General features: G+C 40.1%; 1 protein-coding gene across 2 annotated transcripts; it reads left to right on the top strand.

The window, feature by feature from the left end:
- Nucleotides 1-572: 572 nt before the first annotated feature.
- Nucleotides 573-15,821, top strand: LOC143025830 (N-acetylglucosamine-6-phosphate deacetylase). 2 transcript variants are annotated; one of them, XM_076185849.1, is made up of 9 exons: nucleotides 573-1,271; nucleotides 1,561-1,814; nucleotides 2,173-2,312; nucleotides 5,260-5,394; nucleotides 7,234-7,363; nucleotides 7,506-7,594; nucleotides 7,807-7,945; nucleotides 9,854-10,030; nucleotides 13,837-15,821. In XM_076185849.1, exons 2-9 carry the CDS (start codon nucleotides 1,607-1,609, stop codon nucleotides 14,058-14,060), a joined length of 1,242 nt encoding a protein of 413 aa, XP_076041964.1. In that variant the 5' UTR covers nucleotides 573-1,271; nucleotides 1,561-1,606; the 3' UTR covers nucleotides 14,061-15,821. The 2 variants fall into 2 exon arrangements, with proteins under 2 accessions (XP_076041964.1, XP_076041959.1); XM_076185844.1 differs by having other exon boundaries at nucleotides 575-1,102.
- The last annotated feature ends 4,664 nt before the right edge of the window (nucleotides 15,822-20,485 follow it).

Here is a 20,485-nt window from a genome sequence, read left to right as displayed (position 1 = left end):
ACAACGTTCCCTCTAAGCTGTGCGCATGTGCGCGCGGAGTTTTACAACTAGCGCACATAAAGAAAAAAATATGCGCACACAAGGTTTTCAAATTATATTAAAATCCATTCAATAAAGAAGTTCCACCCAAACATCAACTTATAAATTCTCTAAAAAATATGGTAATTTGCCAACCGTCAAACCAAAAATTGCTTTGTTTTTTTTCTCTTCTACCTTCTAATTGTGCGTATTTGCTTAAATTATCAGAGAAGGTAAATTTTGCATACAAGGAAATTTCTACGCAGACTCACAGCAAAATATTACAGGGAATTTTGGACTCGAGGGTTAAAGTTGAACATGTTTAACTTCATGGCAGCGTCAAACAGACGCTGTGAATTCATGACTTTAGCTAATTAAGAAACCTGTCTAAACCGGTGAGAACACAATCACTCGACACTTTGAGCACGGTGTTTATATCACCGGAACTCGTCGAAAGATAAGTCACAGGATATACTTTACAGTCACATAAAGATAACCACTGTCATAAAGTTTAGATCTAATTTTTTTCGATTATCATTATGCTTTTCCATTATAGAAATGCATACCATGTTTCAAGTTCACTTCATTCGTTTACGGAAATCATCAGAGAAAAACAGACAGAAACCTGCTCGGATAGAACTTATCTTATTCAAACTACGATTTTTCAAAATTATAAAGTACAATTCCATTGCTCTTTACAACTGAACTTAACAATTTTGGTGAATTTCCTGGTGTTTGATGGATATCAGTTTCCAAAAATTAGTGAAGTGCGTATGTGTTTACTGATTTTATGTTTTCACTTCCATTTACGGTACTTTTTACGAACAAATTATAATGAAGGACTGTGTGGCAAAATCTGAAAGTAATCGAGCGAAACAATTAGAAAAATTGTAGTAGCATACGCCAGCCAAATGACAACAGCTGATCAGAGTAAACACTCAAGCACCGGACCGGTTGCCAATCTACAGAAGATGCGTAACTTTCGTGGTGAAAAGCAGTGTTGATCGTGTCTTAAATGTGTTAAAGTGTTACAAGGACATACGGAGCTATATTACCAGTACAATTAAGAATAGTAAGATATCAGGTAAGACTTAAAACTGCATATAGGTTGTGGACGTTGCAGGTGAAGCCACTGTCTTTGTATTTTTTGTGAACGATAGAGTTGGTAACAAGGATATTAGGAAACTCGTAGGCATATATGGGGACATCCGCTAAAGATGAAACGAAACTAGCAGCTATGTACACTGATAAAGGTAGGCAGATTTATTTTATGTAGTGGCATATAATAGAAAACAAATATCCAAGAGTTCAATTTTTTGTTTAAACTAGTTTCAAGGTTGTCCCAGGAAAGCTAGGTCAGGTCATGGAACTTCATAATGTTGATGTATGAGTAATATTTAATGCTAGGTAATGAATTTCTAAAAAAAAGCAAGTATATGTATATTAGATATGAACTTTTTGACACAATTTGTATTTGCAGAAAGATAAATCTTTGATATGATATTCTACTTGGTATATATATAAGTAATGGTGTCTTTACAGCTGATGAAGAGTTGCTACATTGATCAAGACTGTAATAAGCATAACCATGAAGTCAGACAAGGGAATCACGTATAAGTACCACAACTGTAAACTTATTAGAGACAGTCAAGTTATCAAAGATGACCTGTGGGTACGGAATGGCAAGATCCTGGATCCAGAACCAGTTTTCTTTGAAGAACAGAAAAGGGCGGATATTTATGTGGACTGTAATGGAGGGATCATTGTACCAGGATTCATAGATGTACAGATTAATGGTGAGTACCACTAGTTTTAGTGCTTAGTATATTTTTTTGTGTGTAAGAATAATAACAATATCCCTATTCACAACCCAGATCTAGATTAAAATAAACTTTCTTATATATAATTGCTTTAGAATAAACTATTCTACAAACAAGGACTGTGAACATTAAACACAAGGGAGAATTGCCTCACTCATGTTCCTGCATACAAAAACTGTGGGTTGTTAACTTTTAATTGTATTAAATTTTGAACCTCATGGTAGCTTTGATAATCAGTTATTTGCTCCATAATTGGGCAAATGCTGTGAGATTGTATAGTTGTGCTTTGCCATCTTCAACTATATGGATTATCTCATGACATAATTTTCCTTAGGTGGCTTTGGATACGACTTTTCTTCGGACACAAAAGAAATCGAGAAGGTAGTGAAAGTGGTGGCTAAAGGACTTCTGAGCACAGGAGTGACCTCCTTCTGTCCCACGATTGTCACATCTCCGACTAATGTGTATCATGAGGTGTGTTGCCATTATGTATATATTCCTTGCCTCTGCCTCCCTTTATATATGTCGACCAATTATCTTTACCACTAGTTTTGTTATTGCCACCATAATTATTACTAACCCTTACTCTTACTCTGTTGGTTGTCAGGCCGGTCGGCCCTTCACCGCTTTCACTATGCCTCTCCATATGGTTCTATCCTCTGCCAATTCTTTCCAGTCCTCTCTTGATGCCACCTTCTCCACGTCCTTCCTTACTCCATCCATCCATCTGTACCTGGGTCTCCCTAATGGTTGTCTGCCCTCTATTCCTCCTTCCATCACCTTACTTGGTAGTCTGTCTGCCTCCATTCAGATGCAGTGTCCAGCCCACCTTGCTCTTCTTCCCCGTATTTCATCCTGAATATACGGTTGTCCGGTCTGATCTCTAATTTCCCTGTTATGTCTTTGTCTCCATTTCCCTTCTTTTTCATCATATACTGGGTCGAGGATTCTTCTCATGATATTGTTTTCAAAAATTACCAGTCTCTTCTCTCTTTCTTTTGTCAGTGTCCATGTCTCACATCTGTACAGGACTGTTGGTTTTATTACAATGTTATATTATATTATTACAATTATATTATTAAAATTATTATTAGGATTATTATTGTGATAGTCCTGAGCATAAGAATTTTACTAGCATATCTATGCTCATGTCACCCTCCAGTATTAAAACAGTGCATCTCAGTAGTCATCTACTCCTTATAAATCGGGGTGGCTAAGTCAAACCACACACATTCATATTGAAAAACATGAAAGAAAAAAATACAAATACACAAAAGCATAACACCTCTCATCACATCTTGGTGGGATGAAGGGTAACTCTATTCCTTGTCGTATTGTATGGATCAGATGCAGTGCAGCAAGGCACAAATCTTCCTTATTTTTGTCATCAATGACCAGGGTTTTTGTATCCTTGGGGATAGTATCATGCTGAGGAGGTAAAGAAGAGATGTAAGAAGGTTAGTAGATTTTTTTATATTTAGTTATATTCTATTGTCTATATATTTATTTAATTATTTATTTAAATATTTCAATTTATTTTTTAATGGAGGTCAGAGGAGCACCCTTAGACTGAAATGAGAAAGTTATCAGATTTTGTCTTCTGGAAGAAGCCTATTGTGGAGGAACCTGTCACTGATCCCATCTAATCTGGATCGGTTTCTCAGCTGAATGAAACAGTTTAGTATCACAAGAACAGTATCAGTAAGCAACTATATTGAAGATACCATATCAGGTTGCCATAGATTTAAAAGTGTGCCCTTGAGGTGTACCACAGATGCGCATAGTCTCTTCTTATCTCATATCTGTTGTAACTCTTCTTCTTCTTATCTTGTATCTTTTGTAACCCTTATCCTCTTATCTCTTGTGCCGGCAGATAAGGGCCTGATTTTCACAGATCTTGTTTATGGGGGGGTACAATAAAATTGACATGTACATATCGTTGTTGGGGACACCAAATGTCTGCTTCTTCAAAGAAAACCTCAAAACAGTGCCAAATAAAGCCTTAAGAAAAGTGAAGCACAAATACAACCCTGATAGGCCATTTGTACTCATGGATTAAATTGATCTGTATTCCAAGAGCTTTTTCTCCCATATAAGGGAGGTAGCTAAGTCAAAGGCATGTACCTACTAGATATTCTACCCATAAAGCAGCACATGAAGGTGATTGGCATATAGGTCTACATAGGAGCCATGAAACCCACACATCCATCACATCATGTGTCACATGTTGCATGTCATGTCACATCATATAACATCATGTCACATAATGTCATGTCACATCACATAACATGTCATCACATGTCATATCATAACATCATGTCACATTACATAACATCACATCATATGTCATACTACATCACATAACATGTAACATACCACATCACATAATGCCATGGCACACCACATCATGTCACATGTCATATAACATACCACATCACATAATGTTATGGCACATCACATAATGCCATGACACACCACATCATGTCACATGTCATATCACATAACATGTCATGTCACATCACATAACATGTCACATCACATGACCTCAACCCATTGGACATATCAAGAAGCCAACAACTGCAGCATACTACTCAAATGTCTTCCAAAACTCAGCTCCCCAGGTTACCTCTTTACAGAAATGCAACACAGATTAAGAAATAAACTATACTCAGAGCCCAACAAATGTAGTCCTATATCAGGCACCCTTGACACAAACCTAAAAGAGAAAACTGTTCTAAGATGTATATGAATAACACTTACCTGAGGTTATCACCCGGCATGAAAACTGCATCGGCACAGAATTGGCCTGCCACCTGATGCCAGGTGCCCAAGGTGTAGTCACCTCACAGAAGACAGGCATCATGTTTTCTTGTACTGTCCAACATTGACTCAGGCATATGGATGTCTGTATACTTAGGTCTCTTAATCCAACATGTACCAACTGCCTCTCGTGTGGATGTTTGGGCCCAGGACATAATCTCACTTTGGAATTTGGTGGTGTTTTATGTCCTGGAGCAATTCCCAAAGTGGGTTTCTGTCCTGGGCCCAAACCTCCGCACAAGTGGTGGTGGTTTAGTGTTGGATTAAGAAATCCAGGTGTATTGTATTAGTGTGGGACTGTTTCTATGTCACCAGACTGTAGGTATCAAAGCACTTTCAGATTTGGAGAGGAGCAGAATATTTGGATTGCAGAAATGATGCCTAATTCTTCATTTTCAAAAAAGAGTGAAAATATGGTTTTTAAAATGTTGAATAGTAGGGTATTCCTGTACTCTGCTTACTCTTCCACCCTCAAAGTGGATGGGGGGGGGATTTAATGGATTTTATACAATTATGATGTATGTGCATTGACTCCTTCCTCCCTCTTTCAAGGGGAAACGTGGTTTAAACATATCCTTAAAGCTGAGGATCTATGTTTCAGGTTCTGCCAAAGATTCGACCCACCCCAGGGGGTGCTGATGGTGCTGGGGTCTTAGGTGTTCACGTGGAAGGACCTTTCATAAGCCCAGATAAGATTGGAGCACATCCTTTGCAGTGTATTCGAACCTTTACAAATGTGAGTAACTTGCAAGTTCATCTGTCTGTCTGTCTATTTATCAAGGGATTTATCCCCCATACAAGGGAGGTAGCCAAATCAAAAGGCAAATACCCACTCCCACCCATTCCACTCCCATCCACCACCCTTTCCACCCTCTCATCTTAGCTCCTTGTGGATGCGTCTGACCCACTGCTCTGGGTCAGAAGCAGTGCAGCAAGACACAGTACATCCACAGCAAGGGTGCTTCATTTAAGTGATGAACCCCCTCTACGTCCCCTCATTCAGGAAAAGAGAAGATGGGGAGAAATCACTTCAGGCTGTGTCAAAATATCATTCATACATAACCACTCTCTACCCCCAACCCCCACTCATTCCTTTGCATCACAGTATCATCTATACACAGTTATTCTCCACATACCCCTATCTCCTGCCTTCTCCCTTCCTTGCTCAACAGACATCCCCCTCTTTCTCAGTACCCCTTTCACCCCATCCACCCATCTCGTCCTTGGTCATCCCCTTAAGTTCATTCCCTCCACCTCTGCCTTGCACACCTCTTTGACTAATCTTTCTTCACTCTTTCTTTCCATGTGTCCAAACCATCCTAATACTCTTTCAACAGCTCTATCTGTCATCTTTTCCACCCCAGCTCTCCTCCTCACCTCCTAATTTCTCATCCTATCCAACTTTGTAACCCCTATCATACTTCTCAGCATTTAAACTTTTCCCCTCTGCCTCTCTTAAATTCCATGTCTGCCCCATACAGTGCCATCGGTACAATCACCCATTCATATAGTCCCCTCTTTGCATCCATTCCCAAATGCTTATTTTTCATGACACTTTTTAATCCCCCAAGGTATTTACTTGCTTCTTTCAATCTACAATCTGTCCATGATTAATGTTCATTTTTCTTGAAGTTACTCTACAATGATTTGATTTTCATTCAAGGACATACATACATATACTAAGGGCTTTTTCCCCTTACAAGGGAGGTAGTCAAAGTCAAAAGGCATAATGCCACTCCCACCCATTTCATTCCCACCCACTCCACTTCCATTCACCCCCCCTCCCTCCCTCTGATCTTGGCTCCTCCTGGATGATAATCCATTGCCGTGGGTCAGAGGCAATGCAGCAAGACACAGCTCATCCACAGTTAGGCTGTGGATGTTAGCATGACAAATTATAATTGTTGCCTCAGTTTTTCCTGACTGAAAGCCCACAGCTCCACAGAAACAAGCAACAGGTTTGGGCCCTCCCATAAATCTGTCTGGAAGGAAACATTGAACTGTTGTCTGTGTTGTTAATGTGGGTGTGCACCTATTTCATGAGGTGGTAGGAGGAGGAGGAGAGCAGTCACTAATCATCAGCTCTCCATAAAAGGGGAGAAAAGATTGATGATGTTGATAGAGGTTTTCATCTCCTGTGCAGAGAGCTCTTCTCCCAAACTAATACAGCACAATGCCTGCTGGGCAAGCAGGTGAATGTCACTACTTGCTATGGAGGTTGAAGTGACAGCAGTTTGAACCTGCCACCAGCGAGTTGGACTAAGGTCATGGTACATAAATTCCAAGTTGCAAAGTCCCCTGTAAGGGGCACCACCCTAGCCTCCTGATAGTGGGAATTTGTGATGTTAAACTGAATCAAATCGATACAACACAGGCAACAATCCAAAGTTTCTTCTTAGGGAGATCCATGGGGAACCTGGAGGACTTTTACCAACCACTGTAGGGCTACAGATTTCCAGTTAGTGAAATACAAGGCAAAAGTTATTTTTTTGTGTTGAATTGACATTTGTTTTAGAAGCACGATGGCCCATCTTGTTGAGTACAGATCCTTTCATATTTGTGTTTTCTTTTTCAGGGTTACAAGACTGTTCAGGAGGTGTTTGGTGACCTCAGCAATGTTTGCATGATTACACTTGCACCCGAATTGCCTAATGCCTCGGAAGTCATAAAAGAATTGTCAAAGATGAACATTATTGTGTCCATTGGTGAGTGAGCTGGGGGGAAAATCACTAATGCTCAAAATGTTAAAGATTATATTAGTAATTCTGTTCAGGAGTGTAGAAACTATTTCACTGATCTTTAATGGAATAATGGGCTAATCATATCCTTTGGTTTTCTTGCTCCCAGGTCACTCCACAGCCAACCTAGTAGATGGAGAAGTTGCCGTCAACAGTGGAGCTTCCTTTATCACACACCTCTTTAATGCAATGCTTCCAGTAAGTGAACATATAAAGATGCTCTTGTGTAATATGTGTTCAGATTTAAGTTATCTACTGTTACCCTATTGCCTTGATTGTTTATTGGAAATTTTGTTAAGCAGCCTGCCCCCCTCCCCCCACCTCCCTCTCCCTCCTTCCTTGCCCTCTGTCTCCTTTTTTTCATTCTTGTAGAGATAGTAATATTAGTGCATCCACATATTTCTTTATAGTTCCATCACAGAGACCCAGGTCTTGTTGGGCTGTTGACTAGCAAGTTTATCAACCACAAGGTCTTCTATGGCATCATAGCTGATGGCATCCACACACATCCAGCAGCATTACGGATTGCTCATCGGACTGATCCATCAGGTATGGCCAGTGCATGTCATTATTGAGATGCATGAAAATGATATAATTTGTTGAAATGTATTGAAATTATAGTGATGTTATGACAAACTTGAACTCACCAGTGCAGTGTTACACTGTACAAGTGTTATTCTGGTTAATCTGTCTATATGACAGGGACTTTTTCCCCCTTATAAGGGAGGTAGCCAAATCAAAAGGCACATACCCACTCCCACCCATACCACTCGCATCCACTATCCATCCCCCTTCTCATCTTAGCTCCTTGTGGATGATGGGTCATTCCTGTATCCCATCCACTGTTGTGGGTCAGAAGCAATGCAGCAAGACCACTTCATTTAATTACCAATCCTCTTTTTCTGCCCCCTCATGGCCAATAGATGTTATTTTCTTTATGACATTACCAGTGGCGGACCACTGTGGCTGTGAAGCCATGCTTCTAGACAGAAGCGGATGTTCTTGTTAAGCTATGTCTTTTGCTCAATTGACTTGCAGTCCTGTGACTGATGTTGTTATCAATTCATTCAAGCTTCGCATTTTATGGGCCATTCTGGATCTCGCTAAAACCTTAAATTTTAGGGAGCACCAAATCATCAGTGTATCATGACATGTTCTTAGTTTTAACTGAATTTAGCTCATTTGACTAGTTGATATTTTTCATGGTTTATTTTAACTAATGCAAGATTGTTTAATTCTGTTGGGGGATAGACTGGAGACAGTGGGATCTGGATTGCTTGTGAACTGATCTGCCCCCAAGTCTATGCCTTAGCCAAATAAAATCATCTGGGTTAATTCTATAGAATTTTTTTTTTTTTTTTTTAAAGTTCCAATTAAAGGGATTGATAACTTGATAAAAATATAAGAATGAAGGAGACTGCAAGAAACCATAAGGCTTGCATGAAGTTCCATGGTCTTTGATTGAAAGGGAATTTAGTATTTATGATTTCTTAACATACATAATAGGGACTTCCCTCTTACAAGGGAGGTAGCCAAAGTCAAAAAGCATAATTCCACTCCCACCCATTTCATCCCCATACATCACTCCTTCCTCTCATCGTGGCTACTCCAGGATGACGGGTCATCCCTGCACCTTGTTCATTGCCATGGGTCAGAAATAATGCAGCAAGACACAGCACATCCACAGCAAGGCCACTTCATTTAATTGAAAAAAAAAAAAAAAAATATCCCTTCTCTGTGTCAAAATATCATTCACACAGTCATAACCACTCCCTAACCCCCCCACCCCCACCCCCTCCCACTCCTTATTATGCATCACAGTATCATCCATACACAATCGTTCACCACTCACCCCTATCTTCTGCCTTCTCCCTTCCTCAACAGACATCCCTTCTTGCTCAGTGCTCCTTTTACCCACTCCATCCATCTCATCCTTGGTCATCCCCTCATGTTTGCTCCATCCACCTCTGTCTTCCACACTTCTTTTACTAATCTTTCTTCACTCTTTCCATGTGTCCATACCATCCCAATACTCTTTCAACAGCTGTATTTGCCATCTCCTTTTCCACCCCTGCTCTTTTCCTCACCTTGTTTCTCACTCTATCCAACCTTGTAACCCCTACCGTACTTCTCAGACATTTCATCTCAAGCACATTTAAACTCTTCCTCTCTTCTCTTATGTTCAGTATCTCTGTCCCATATAGTGTTGTTGGCACAATCACCCTTTCATACAATCTTCTCTTAGCAACCATTCCCAAATGTCTATTTGTCATTACAATTTGTTATTTTCCCTTTCTTCTTTCAATCTACAATCTACCTCCACTTCCGCTCCTCTCTTTCCTGCCACATGTGCCCACAAGTACCTGAAGCTATCTACTTTCTCCAGCCTATTTCCTTTCTCTTAAAAGAGAATAGTCAGAAGATATTGATTGATTTTTCCCCCATCATTCTTTCCAGGCTTAGTATTGGTGACTGATGCAATATCTGCCATGGGGCTTGGGGAAGGCAAGCACTACATTGGACAGTTGGCCTTAGAAGTAGTGGGACGGCAGGCAAAGATTGTTGGCACCAACACCCTGGCGGGTTCAATTGCCACTATGGACGACTGTGTGCGAAGATTCATCAAAGCAGCAGGTAGGTATTGTTTCAGAACATGTGTCACATTTGTAATTGTTCTTGAATGATTATTGGCTGTGAAATGGCTATTTAAAAAAGAAATGTGGTGGTTAAGACTTAATGATTTGTGAACTTCTTCAGTAGGGTGATTCCCTTTGTGTGTTGGAATATTTACTTTCAAGATTATTGTTTATGTTTTATAGTTTTGAGATGATTGTGAACTGGTTAGATTTAGAGTGTTTGTAAGTCCAGTAAAGTTAATTAATTTATTTATTGATCAATTGATTGATTGATTTTTTTATTTTTTGCAAGTTGAGTGAAACTGATAAATTTTTACAAGTCCAGTAGAATTGAGATTATTGTTTCTAAGTTCAGTAACTTTCAGATCATTTTTGGACTCCACTTCTTCATTGTGATATTATAGGATAAGAGCTACTAATTGGCAATGAAATACAATAGTTTGTTGTATGTGGGTCCAATTAATTCAAGATCATTGTTGCACTGGTGTGTGCTACTACAATGTGTTTGGGCCCAATTGGGCTTTTTAGTTGTCTTCAGTTGGAGCTTTCAGTAGCTACCAGTGGCTGTCACTTGTTTTGGCTGCCCGGAAACATACCAGTAGGGCAAAGTACTTTCTAGTGTATATTTATTCCCTTGTGTTGTTACATACATATACCAAGGCTTTTTCCCCCTTACAAGGGAGGTAGCCAAAAAAACAAAGGCATACAAACCATTTCCACCCATGCCATCCCCAATACACTCCACTCCTCTCCACCATCTACCCTCCCTCCTATCTTGGCACCTCCTGGGTGACGGGTCAGCCCTGCATCTTGTCCACTGCCCTGGGTCAGAAGTTGTGTTGTAAGAAACAGCACATCCACAGCAAGGCTGCTTCATTAAATTGGTAACCCCCCTCTCTGTCCCCCCATGCAGAAAAGAAGACGGGGAGAAATCCCTTTGGGCTGCGTCAAATTTTCTCACACATACTACCTCACCCCCTATCCCCTACCCATTCCACCTCATGCATCACGATATCATGCATCACAGCATCATCCACACACAACCACTCTTCATTCACCTTGTGTAGTTACATACATACATATACCAAGGCTTTTTCCCCCTTACAAGGGAGGTAGCCAAAAAGGAAAAGGCATAAAATCATTCCCACCCATTCCATCCCTAAATACACTCCACACCCCTCCACCCTCCCTCTCATCTTAGCACCTCCTGGATGACGGGTCATCCCTGCACCTTGTCCACTACCCTGGGTCAGAAGCAGTGTCGCAAGACACAGCACATCCACAGCAAGGTCGCTTCATTAAATTGGCAACCGTCCCTCTCCATCCCCCCATGCATAAAGGAGAAGACGGGGAGAAATCCCTTCGGGCTGCATCAAAATTTGCTAACACATACTACCTCACCCCCTATCCCCCCACCCATTCCACCTCATGCATCACAACATCATCCATATACAACCATTCTCCATTCACCCGTCTTCTGTCCTCTCCCGTCCTTCCTCAACAGACATTCCCCTCTTCCCCAAAGTCCCCTTCACCCCATCCATCCACCTCATCCTAGGACGTCCCCTCATGTTCACTCCCTCCACATCTGCCTTCCATACCTCATTTACCAGTCTTTCTTCACTCATTCTTTCCATGTGTCCAAACCATCCTAATACTCTTTCATCAACCCTATCTCCCAACCCCCTTTCCACCCCTGTTCTCCTCCTCACCTCCTCATTTCTCACTCTATCCAGCCTAGTAACCCCCATCATACTTCTCAGACACCTCATCTCAAACACATTCAAATTCCTTCTCTCTTCCTCCCTTATGTTCCATGTTTCTGCCCCATACAGTGCTGTTGGCACAATCACTCCTTCATATAGTCTCCTCTTCGCATCCATTCCCAAATGTCTATTCCTCATTACACTTTTTAATCCACCAATGCATTTACTTGCTTCTCTCAATCTACATTCTACCTCCACCTTCACTCCATCTTTTCCTGCCATATTTGCACCCAAGTATCTAAAACTTTCCACTTCCTCCAGTCGCTCTCCCTTAATGCTCACTTCCAGTCTACTGCCACTTTCACCCCTTGTACATCTCATCACCTTACTTTTACCCATATTTATCTTCAGCTTTCTTCTATCACACACTCTCCCAAACTCTGTCATCAACTTCCTCAATCCCTCCTCCGATCCTGCCACAAGCGCAGTGTCGTCCGCAAACAAAAGCTGGCTCACCTCCCACTTTTCTCCATTTTCTTTAACCATCTCCAATCCCTGACCCACAACCCTTGCATACCTCTCGCACTACCCCATCCATGTATAAGTTGAACAGCCAGGGCGACATAACGCATCCTTGACGAAGTCCCACCTTTACCTTGAACCACTCACTCTCTCCATTTCTAATCCTGACACAAGCTCTACTACTCTCATAAAAACTCTTGACAGCTCCTAGAAGCTTTCCTCCTATCCCCTATATCCTCAAAACCTCCCACAGTGCCTTTCTGTCTACCCTGTCATAAGCCTTTTCCAGGTCCATAAAGGCCCAAAAAACATCCTTCCGCTTTCCTATAGCTTTCTCACATATCTGTCTTACCACAAAAATCTGATCTACACAACCTTTACCCGTCCTAAATCCACACTGTTCCTCACCAATTACTCCCTCTGTTCCTCTCCTAATCCTCTCAATCAAGACCCTCCCATAAGCCTTCCCAACTACACTTAACAAGCTAATCCCTCTGAAACTACTACATTCACACTTGTCCCCTTTTCTCTTGTAAAGTGGGACTATACAGGCACTCTTCCAGTCCTCCGGCACTCTACCCTCTCTCCAGCAAACATTAAATAACCTCACCAGCCAGTCCACCATCACTGTACCTCCTTTTTTTAGACATTCTGCATGGCATCCATCCAGACCAGGTGCCTTACCTGCTTTCATCATCTTAACCACTGCCGTCACTTCATCCTTCCTTATTTCTCCTCCATTTTCCTCACTCATCACTCTCATTTTCTTAGCATTTCCCACTGCAGCTATCTTTCCCTCCCTATCCTCCTTCACATTTAGCAACTCCCTAAAATATTCTGCCCATCTTCCCCTTACTGCCTTCTCTTCCATTATCATCTCTCCATCTGCATCTTTTACCTTTTCCTCTCTTAATTTCTTTCCAAAACATCTTTTTATTACTTTCAAAATTTTCTGTCATACTCTTACCCCATTTCACATCTGCTCTCCTCTTTGCCTCCTTTACCTTTTGCTTCACTTCTCTTTTCTTTTCTTTGTACCTCTCATATGACTCCCTCGTCCTATTTTGTAACCAATCTGTGAAAGCTCGCTTCTTCTCTTCTACAACCTTCTTTGTTTCCTCATCCCACCATTCACTACCCTTTCTTCTATTTCTTCCTGTCCTTCTTGTTTCACACACCAGCTTTGCACACTTTGTGACTCCCTCCTTGAACCATTCCCATTCCTCCTCCACACCTAGCTCTACTCTATCCTTCACTCCCTCCCACTCCTTCAGCTTCTTCTTGTACTCCTTCTCCTTTTCCTTTTCATTTAAAGAGTTCACTCTAAGCACCTCCCTACCTTTTGTCCCTTTCCTCTTCCTCCATCTATCCTCCACTCTCAACTTACCTTCCACCAAAAAATGATCTGATATTCCCCCACCCTCTCCCCTTAGCATATGTACATCCTTAACTCTTCCTATCATAATCCTATTTACCACTACATAGTCCATTAATGCTCTATCTACCACCCTTCCCTCCACCACCCTCTCCCATGTGTAGTTAACGGTTCAAAAATATGAATCTCTGTTCCCCTCAGGTGTGAGCTTAGTTGAAGGAATTGAAGCTGCAACACTTCACCCAGCTCAGGCTCTCGGCATTGAGAAACAAAAAGGAACGTTAGATTTCAACTCGGATGCTGATTTTCTTATCCTTTCTGATGATGACCAAGTGCACATCCAGCACACATTTATTGCTGGAAAGTGTGTATACAGTCATAGCAAGGCACAATTGCTGAAGAGGAGCTCTCAAATATTGCAATGAATCTCTTCAATGTGATCTTTATGTGGCTTAGTCGGTGAATGTTGTTCTTTATCAGAGCATATTGTTTCACTGATTTAAAAAAAAATTCACCTCTGTGAAATTCAGGAAAAGGCATGGAATATTGCAAGAATTGTTCCTAGGATGTTTATGTGATGTTGTCCTCAGTTACTTGAGAATGTACAAATTTTGCAAGTGCATTCATAACTCATTCTAAGTATTGTTATGTATCATGAGTTGGTTTCAGTATAGGGAAATTGATTCTTTGACACTGAACTCTAAGAATTCATTGATATTGCAGTTTACCATTGGCATTATTGCATCAAAAGAAATGTAAAGATGAGGCAGAGGACAAGGATGATAAAGAGCTGTTGTTAAGATAGGTGCTGAGGTGGCTTGGGCATGTGCTAAGAATGAATGAAGAAATTGGTAAAAATGAGAAGGGAAAGCAGAAGTGGGTGGGGTGAGCTTTTGAGGAAGACCAAGAACAAGGTGGATGGATAGGGTGAAGGGGGCTTTAGATGGATACAAAATAGCTGTAAAACAGGAAAGGGAAAATGCAAGAGAGTGAGATAGTAAATGGATGAAAGCATGACACAGCTGAAGGGATATTCTTTTAATTTGTTTTAGATATCTTGAGGGGTAGCTAAATAGATTCTGGCTGTCAGGACCTGCTCTGGAAGTGCTGTGCCTTACTGCATTTCCCTTGACCTGAGTAGTGTGGTGGGGAACAGGGGTGGCCCTTTATCCTTGAGTTAGTGATAATGAGGATTGTTAAATGAATTTTAATTATGTAAAAAGCAGATGTGTGTTTTGTCTTGGCCATCGTCCACTTCAGTGACCTTCTCTTCTGTGAGATTTTGATTGCTCTGGTTATTGATGATGAAATACAATACAAACCAACATTCACCTCAAATATTTTTTCTCTCCTTATAAGGAAAAATATCAGTACTAGGAACAGGAATGAGGTGCTTAAATTGGGAGGGAGACATGAAATGGGTTTTACCATGAATGTATTGGTTGTGTTCTTTGACTTGGCTATTCCCTTATAAGGGGAAAAGGGCCTTAGGTTTGCGTGTATACTGATGACTCACTTGGAAAATACTTTTAGCCATATCTGCCTACCACAAAGTATGAGGCAATTGTGCAAAGCACAGCCCATCGTAGTGTCCGTGTTTTGGTTATGGGAAACTACAGGTTAACAGGAGTTTTTGTGGGGCATTCTGTGCCTCAAACTCCCAAATCCTTGTTTTTGTGTATAGTCCAAACTGGAACATTTGGAAAGCATGATAGTGTATATAAGAGATCAGTGAATTGTAAGAAATGTATTAGATATATTTGCCAAATTTGATGTCTGAATTTATTTTGGTCAGTTTATGATGTTATGCAACAAAGGAATGATTAGATTTGAATCTCAGTAAGATTAAGTGAATAATGAGGGTTTACTATCATGCTTTGACAAAAGGTAATGCTATTGAGTGTTCTAAGGATTCAGGTGTAGATTTTACTGGATGATAAATGTGGTTTTTGGTTGTGTAAATATAAGTGGGAGGTGTTTTCTTATATATGAGTGGGAAATTATATGAAGAGTTCTATTATTTTTGTTCATAATATATAGAAACTTGTTCAAATAATTTTATATTCGGCCAGATTTTTATTGCTATATACGTGCAGAAGTTTGTATGTGTACAGACAGTTGTACAGTATCTGTGTGGATGAAGTGAATTTATAAGAATCGTAGTAAAGCTTATTGACCATTCCAAATGTTGCATATTTAATTTTTTGTCCTCTCCATGGCCTTTGTGAAACTACGAAAATATTATATTGTAGTACAACCAGGGTCATCACCCTGTATTAAAGCAGTACAGTAAACCCTTCATAAATCAAACTTTGTTAAACCAAATTTCAGATCAATCAAACAGCTTGTTCAATCCAAACAAACCAATGATGTACCAAATTCTAGTGGCGATTGGCAGGGTAAGTACAGTTCAGTAGTGCAGAAATATATTGTACTTTATTCATCTTGCATTTATAGTATGCACATACAGGTATACAGTACTGTAACACTTGTACAATATGTACACAAATTACTTTATTTGAACGTGTATGGCGAAATGCTGCCCCATCAGAGGAGATAATACCAACCATCTTAGAAACCAAACTTTTGGAAAAGCTGATTCTTCAGTTAAGGTAAACCAGCTTAGGTTCTGGGCCTTGCTGTAAGTGTGCTGTGCCTTACTGCATTGCCTCTGATCTGGGCAGTGGGCAAGGAGGAAGGGGTGGGCTTGATCCACAAGGGGCTAAGGTAAGAGGAGAACAAATGGGTTTGGGATGTGTGAAGGGAAGGATCATGCTTTGGCTGGGAACATCCTTTATAAGGGGAAAGAAGCCTTTTAGAATAAATAGTGGGAATGGGACAGGGATGGCCTTTCATCCAAGGGTGGATGGCAAGATGAAAGGGAGGTAAATGTATGATGGATGGGAGTGAGTAGAAGCCTTGGCAGACTACCTCTTTCATGGGGGATGGGGTGTAATGTTTTTGGTAATTAGATCTTCAGTTGATGTATGTCATAATGGCTATTAATAATCATGTGTAATTCACTAACATGGTTTTGGATCATGTGCTGGACTCAAGATTGACAGCTTTTACCCTGAATGAGAGCTCATATATTACCAATTTATGGATTTAAAAACTGCATAGTGGTATATGGTATTAAAGAAAAACCCAATGTAGCTAGGTACTTAAAAGAAAAAGAGGAGAAAGAAATACTGCAGCAAAAATTCTGAGAGGCACAAGATGAGGGGCAAGAAATAGAAAAAGAAATAGAAGTGCATAGAATGGGACAATACTCGAAAAAATCGACCTCTGAAAATCAAACTAAGGTCACAAATGATAGCAGAAGTATTAGCAAAAACAGCAAAATTTGCAAAAAGTGAAAACTACAAAAATATATTGATAAAAAAGGAAATGAGCTATGAGGAAGAGAAAAGACAATAAAAACTGAAGCTAACGAAAAAAGAAGAACCGAGACCGAAAAGAGGAAGTGTTTTTGGAAAATGCTGGACTTCAGGATAAGAAAATGGTATATCAAAAGAAAGGAAACACAGGAAACAGAACACAAGGAGGAAAAAGCAAAAAAAAGTAAGTTACACCAATGTAGATGGTCTGATTTCAGGATTAGATAAATCAAATGGTTTTCTGGGGGAAGAAAAAACAGATATAATGGGAATTGTGGAGACAAAATTAAAAAGTCTACTACCACCAAATAGTGTTGAACAAGGTTTATATAATCACTGGATAGAAAATATAGGAAAAACAGGGAGGAGTAATGTTTTTGATTAAGAAGAATGTGACAAAGATCACAGGAGAAAATAATGTGGAATTGATCATGATAAAAGTTGAAAATAGTGACATGAAAAGTAGACTTTTTTTTGGTGATCTTTGTGCCCCTGAAAACACATTCTTGGAAAGAATGATCATTCCAAAATGTTGGAGGACACAAGGCATACATTAAATGAAATGCTAAAAGGAGGAAACCTAGTAATTATGGATGATTTTAACCCAAAAGAAATATGTTGGGAGGAAATGACAGTGAAGGGTGGAGAGAACCTTTGGGGAAACATACTGGACATGACCATTAAATACACAGTGACTCAATGGGTAAAAGAGAATACCAGGTATAGAAATAACGAAGAACCGTCGAGACTAGATTTGATATTTACATCAGAGCCTGAAATTATGGATAAAATGGAATACAAGACACCACTCTGGAAGAGTGACCACATACTACTTGAGCTCAAACTAAACGAGGAAATGTATGTGGGGAGAAACGAGAAACACAGAAAAGGAAGACTGATGTATAACAAAATGGATTTTTGGGAAACTTAGAAATTTCTTTCAAAAAGCGAGTTGAGGATTTTTTTTTAATGAAGAAACAGGTGGAAGAGAAATGGACGATATTAAAAGAAATATATCATGAAGGAGTGGATAAATACGTACCAAAACAAAAACGGGAAAAGGTGTACATTAAGTGCTGGTATAACAAAAAATGTAGTGAGGCAAAAGATAAAAAAGACAAAGCTTGGAAAAGATGGAAAAAACTGGAAAGTGGCTTATGTATATCAAACCAAGAAATGAATATGTAAAAATACGCAGGGAAGAAAAAAGATATATGGAATAGGAGGAAAACTGTTAAGAGCAGTCAAGAGTTTTTACGATAGTAGTAGAGCCTGTGTTAGAATCAGAAATGGAAAGAGTGAGTGGCTTGAGGTCAAGGTGGAACTTTGACAGCGATGTGTTATGTCGTCATGACTGTTCAATTTATACATGGATGGGGTGGTGCGAGAGGTAAATGCAAGGGTAATGGGCCGGGGGATGATGGTTAAAGAAAATGGAGAAAGGTGGGAGATAAGCCAGTTGTTGTTTGCTGACGACACTGCACTTTTGGCAGAATCAGAGGGACTAAGGTAGTGACAGAGTTTGGGAAGGTGTGCGAAAGAAGGAAGTTGTAGATCAATGTGGGTAAAAGTAAGGTGATGAGATGTACAAGGGAAGAATGTGGCAGTAAATTGGAGGTGAGTATTAAAGGAAAGAGACTAGAGGAAGTGGATAGTTTTAGATACTTGGGTGCGAATGTGGCGGGAAAGGGGGGAATGGAGGTGGAGGTAGAATGTAGATTGAGAGAAGCGACTAAATGCCTTGGGAGATTAAAAAGTGTAATTAGAAATAGACATTTGGGAATGGATGCTAAGAGAGGATTGTATGGAGTGATTGTGCCGACAGCACTGTATGGGACAAAAATATGGAACAGAAGAGAGGAGGAGCTTGAATGTGTTTGAGATGAGGTGGCTGAGAAGTATGATGGGGGTTACTAGGCTGGATAGAGTGAGAAACGAGGAGGTGAGGAAGAGAGCGGGGATGAAAAAAGGAGTTGGGAGATAGGATTGATGAAAGATTATTGGGATGGTTTGGACACATGGAGAGAATGAGTGAAGAAAGATTAATAAAAGTGGTGTGGAAGGCAGATGTGGAAATAGTGAACATGAGGGGACGACCAAGGATGAGATGGATGGATGGGGTGAAGGGGGCTTTGGGAAAGAGGGGAATGTCTGTTGAGGAAGGACAGAAGACAGAATATAGGGGTAAATGGAGAATGGTTGTGCATGGATAATGCTGTGATGCATGGAAGGGAGTGGGGGATGATGGGGTGAGGGAGTATGTGTGAATGATATTTTGACGCAGCCCGAAAGAATTTTTCCCCGTTTTTGCATGAGGGGACAGAGATGGGGAGGGTCTTCGATTAAGTGAAACGGCCTTGCTGTGGATGTTCTGTGTCTTGCTGCACTGCTTCTAACCCAGGGCAGTGGGCGAGATGCAGGGATGACCCGTCATCCAGGAGGAGCCAGTATAAGAGGGAGGGAGGTGTGGTGAGTGGGGATGGAATGGGTGGGAGTGGAATTTATGCCTTTGTTTTTTGGCTACCTCCCTTGTAAGGGGGAAATAGCCATTGGTATATAAATGTATCTTTGTATATATATTTTAATGTACATAGAAGAAAGGACTGGATATCTATAAAAGGTGCCTTTGCATGTGTGTATTAATTACAAAGGATTACAAAAGCGGAGCATGCCGACAGGAGACCTTTTGGTCCATATCTGGGTCGGATGCGAAAAAAAATAATGATGATGAATAAATAAATGAATAAAAAAAACGATAATAATGTAAGTAATGAATAAAAAATAAAATGCATAGGTATAGTTAAATAATAAACAAACAGGTAAATAGTAAATAATAGACATACAACTAATGATAAATGGTAATCACGCAAATAATAATAAACAAACAGACAAATGATAAACAAATAAGATAAAATAAATAATAGTCATTACAGGATCTTGCTTAGGTGTTTATCTAAATTATTCTTAAAGCTTCGAACTGCAGGAAGTTTATTCCATTCATTAACTACACGGTTGGCGAAGTTACTTCTACCCACTTCCAAATTAAATCTATTTCCGGACAGTTTGAGACCATTGTTTCTTGTCGGATTCTCATTGAGTGTGAACATTTTGTCACTTTTGATGTCAATTCCCTTTAGAATCTTAAAGACCTGTATCAAGTCACCTCTGAGTCTACGCTTTTTTAGGGAAAACAGATTCATATGTTTTAGTCAATTTTCGTATGACTTATTTTTTATATTTGGAATCAGTTTTGTGGCTGTCAATGTCTTTAATGAGATTCGGTGACTATACGGAAACAGCATATTCCAAATGTGGACGAACTAACGATTTATATAGGTTGTTGATTAGAGAGGGAATTTTGAAGTCAAAAGATCGCGCAATCAATCCAAGGATCTTATTTGCTTTCTCAGAGGCTGTAATACACTGCTTGGATGATTTGAGATCGTTAATGATAATTACGCCGAGATCCT

This window comes from Oratosquilla oratoria, chromosome 1 (assembly GCF_046742065.1).
Source record: "Oratosquilla oratoria isolate Oo_2021 chromosome 1, ASM4674206v1, whole genome shotgun sequence".
NCBI lineage: Eukaryota > Metazoa > Arthropoda > Malacostraca > Stomatopoda > Squillidae > Oratosquilla > Oratosquilla oratoria.
The sequence above is the reverse complement of the archived record's forward strand: the minus strand, read 5'-3'. Positions and strand labels throughout refer to the sequence as shown.

Bases quoted from the DNA above. Each gene is read 5' to 3' on its own strand.
- LOC143025830 (XM_076185849.1), top strand. From the start codon at position 1,607: ATGAAGTCAGACAAGGGAATCACGTATAAGTACCACAACTGTAAACTT. The intron at 1,815-2,172 runs GTGAGTACCACT...AATTTTCCTTAG, and splicing joins CATAGATGTACAGATTAATG to GTGGCTTTGGATACGACTTT. The intron at 10,031-13,836 runs GTAGGTATTGTT...TGTTCCCCTCAG, and splicing joins AAGATTCATCAAAGCAGCAG to GTGTGAGCTTAGTTGAAGGA.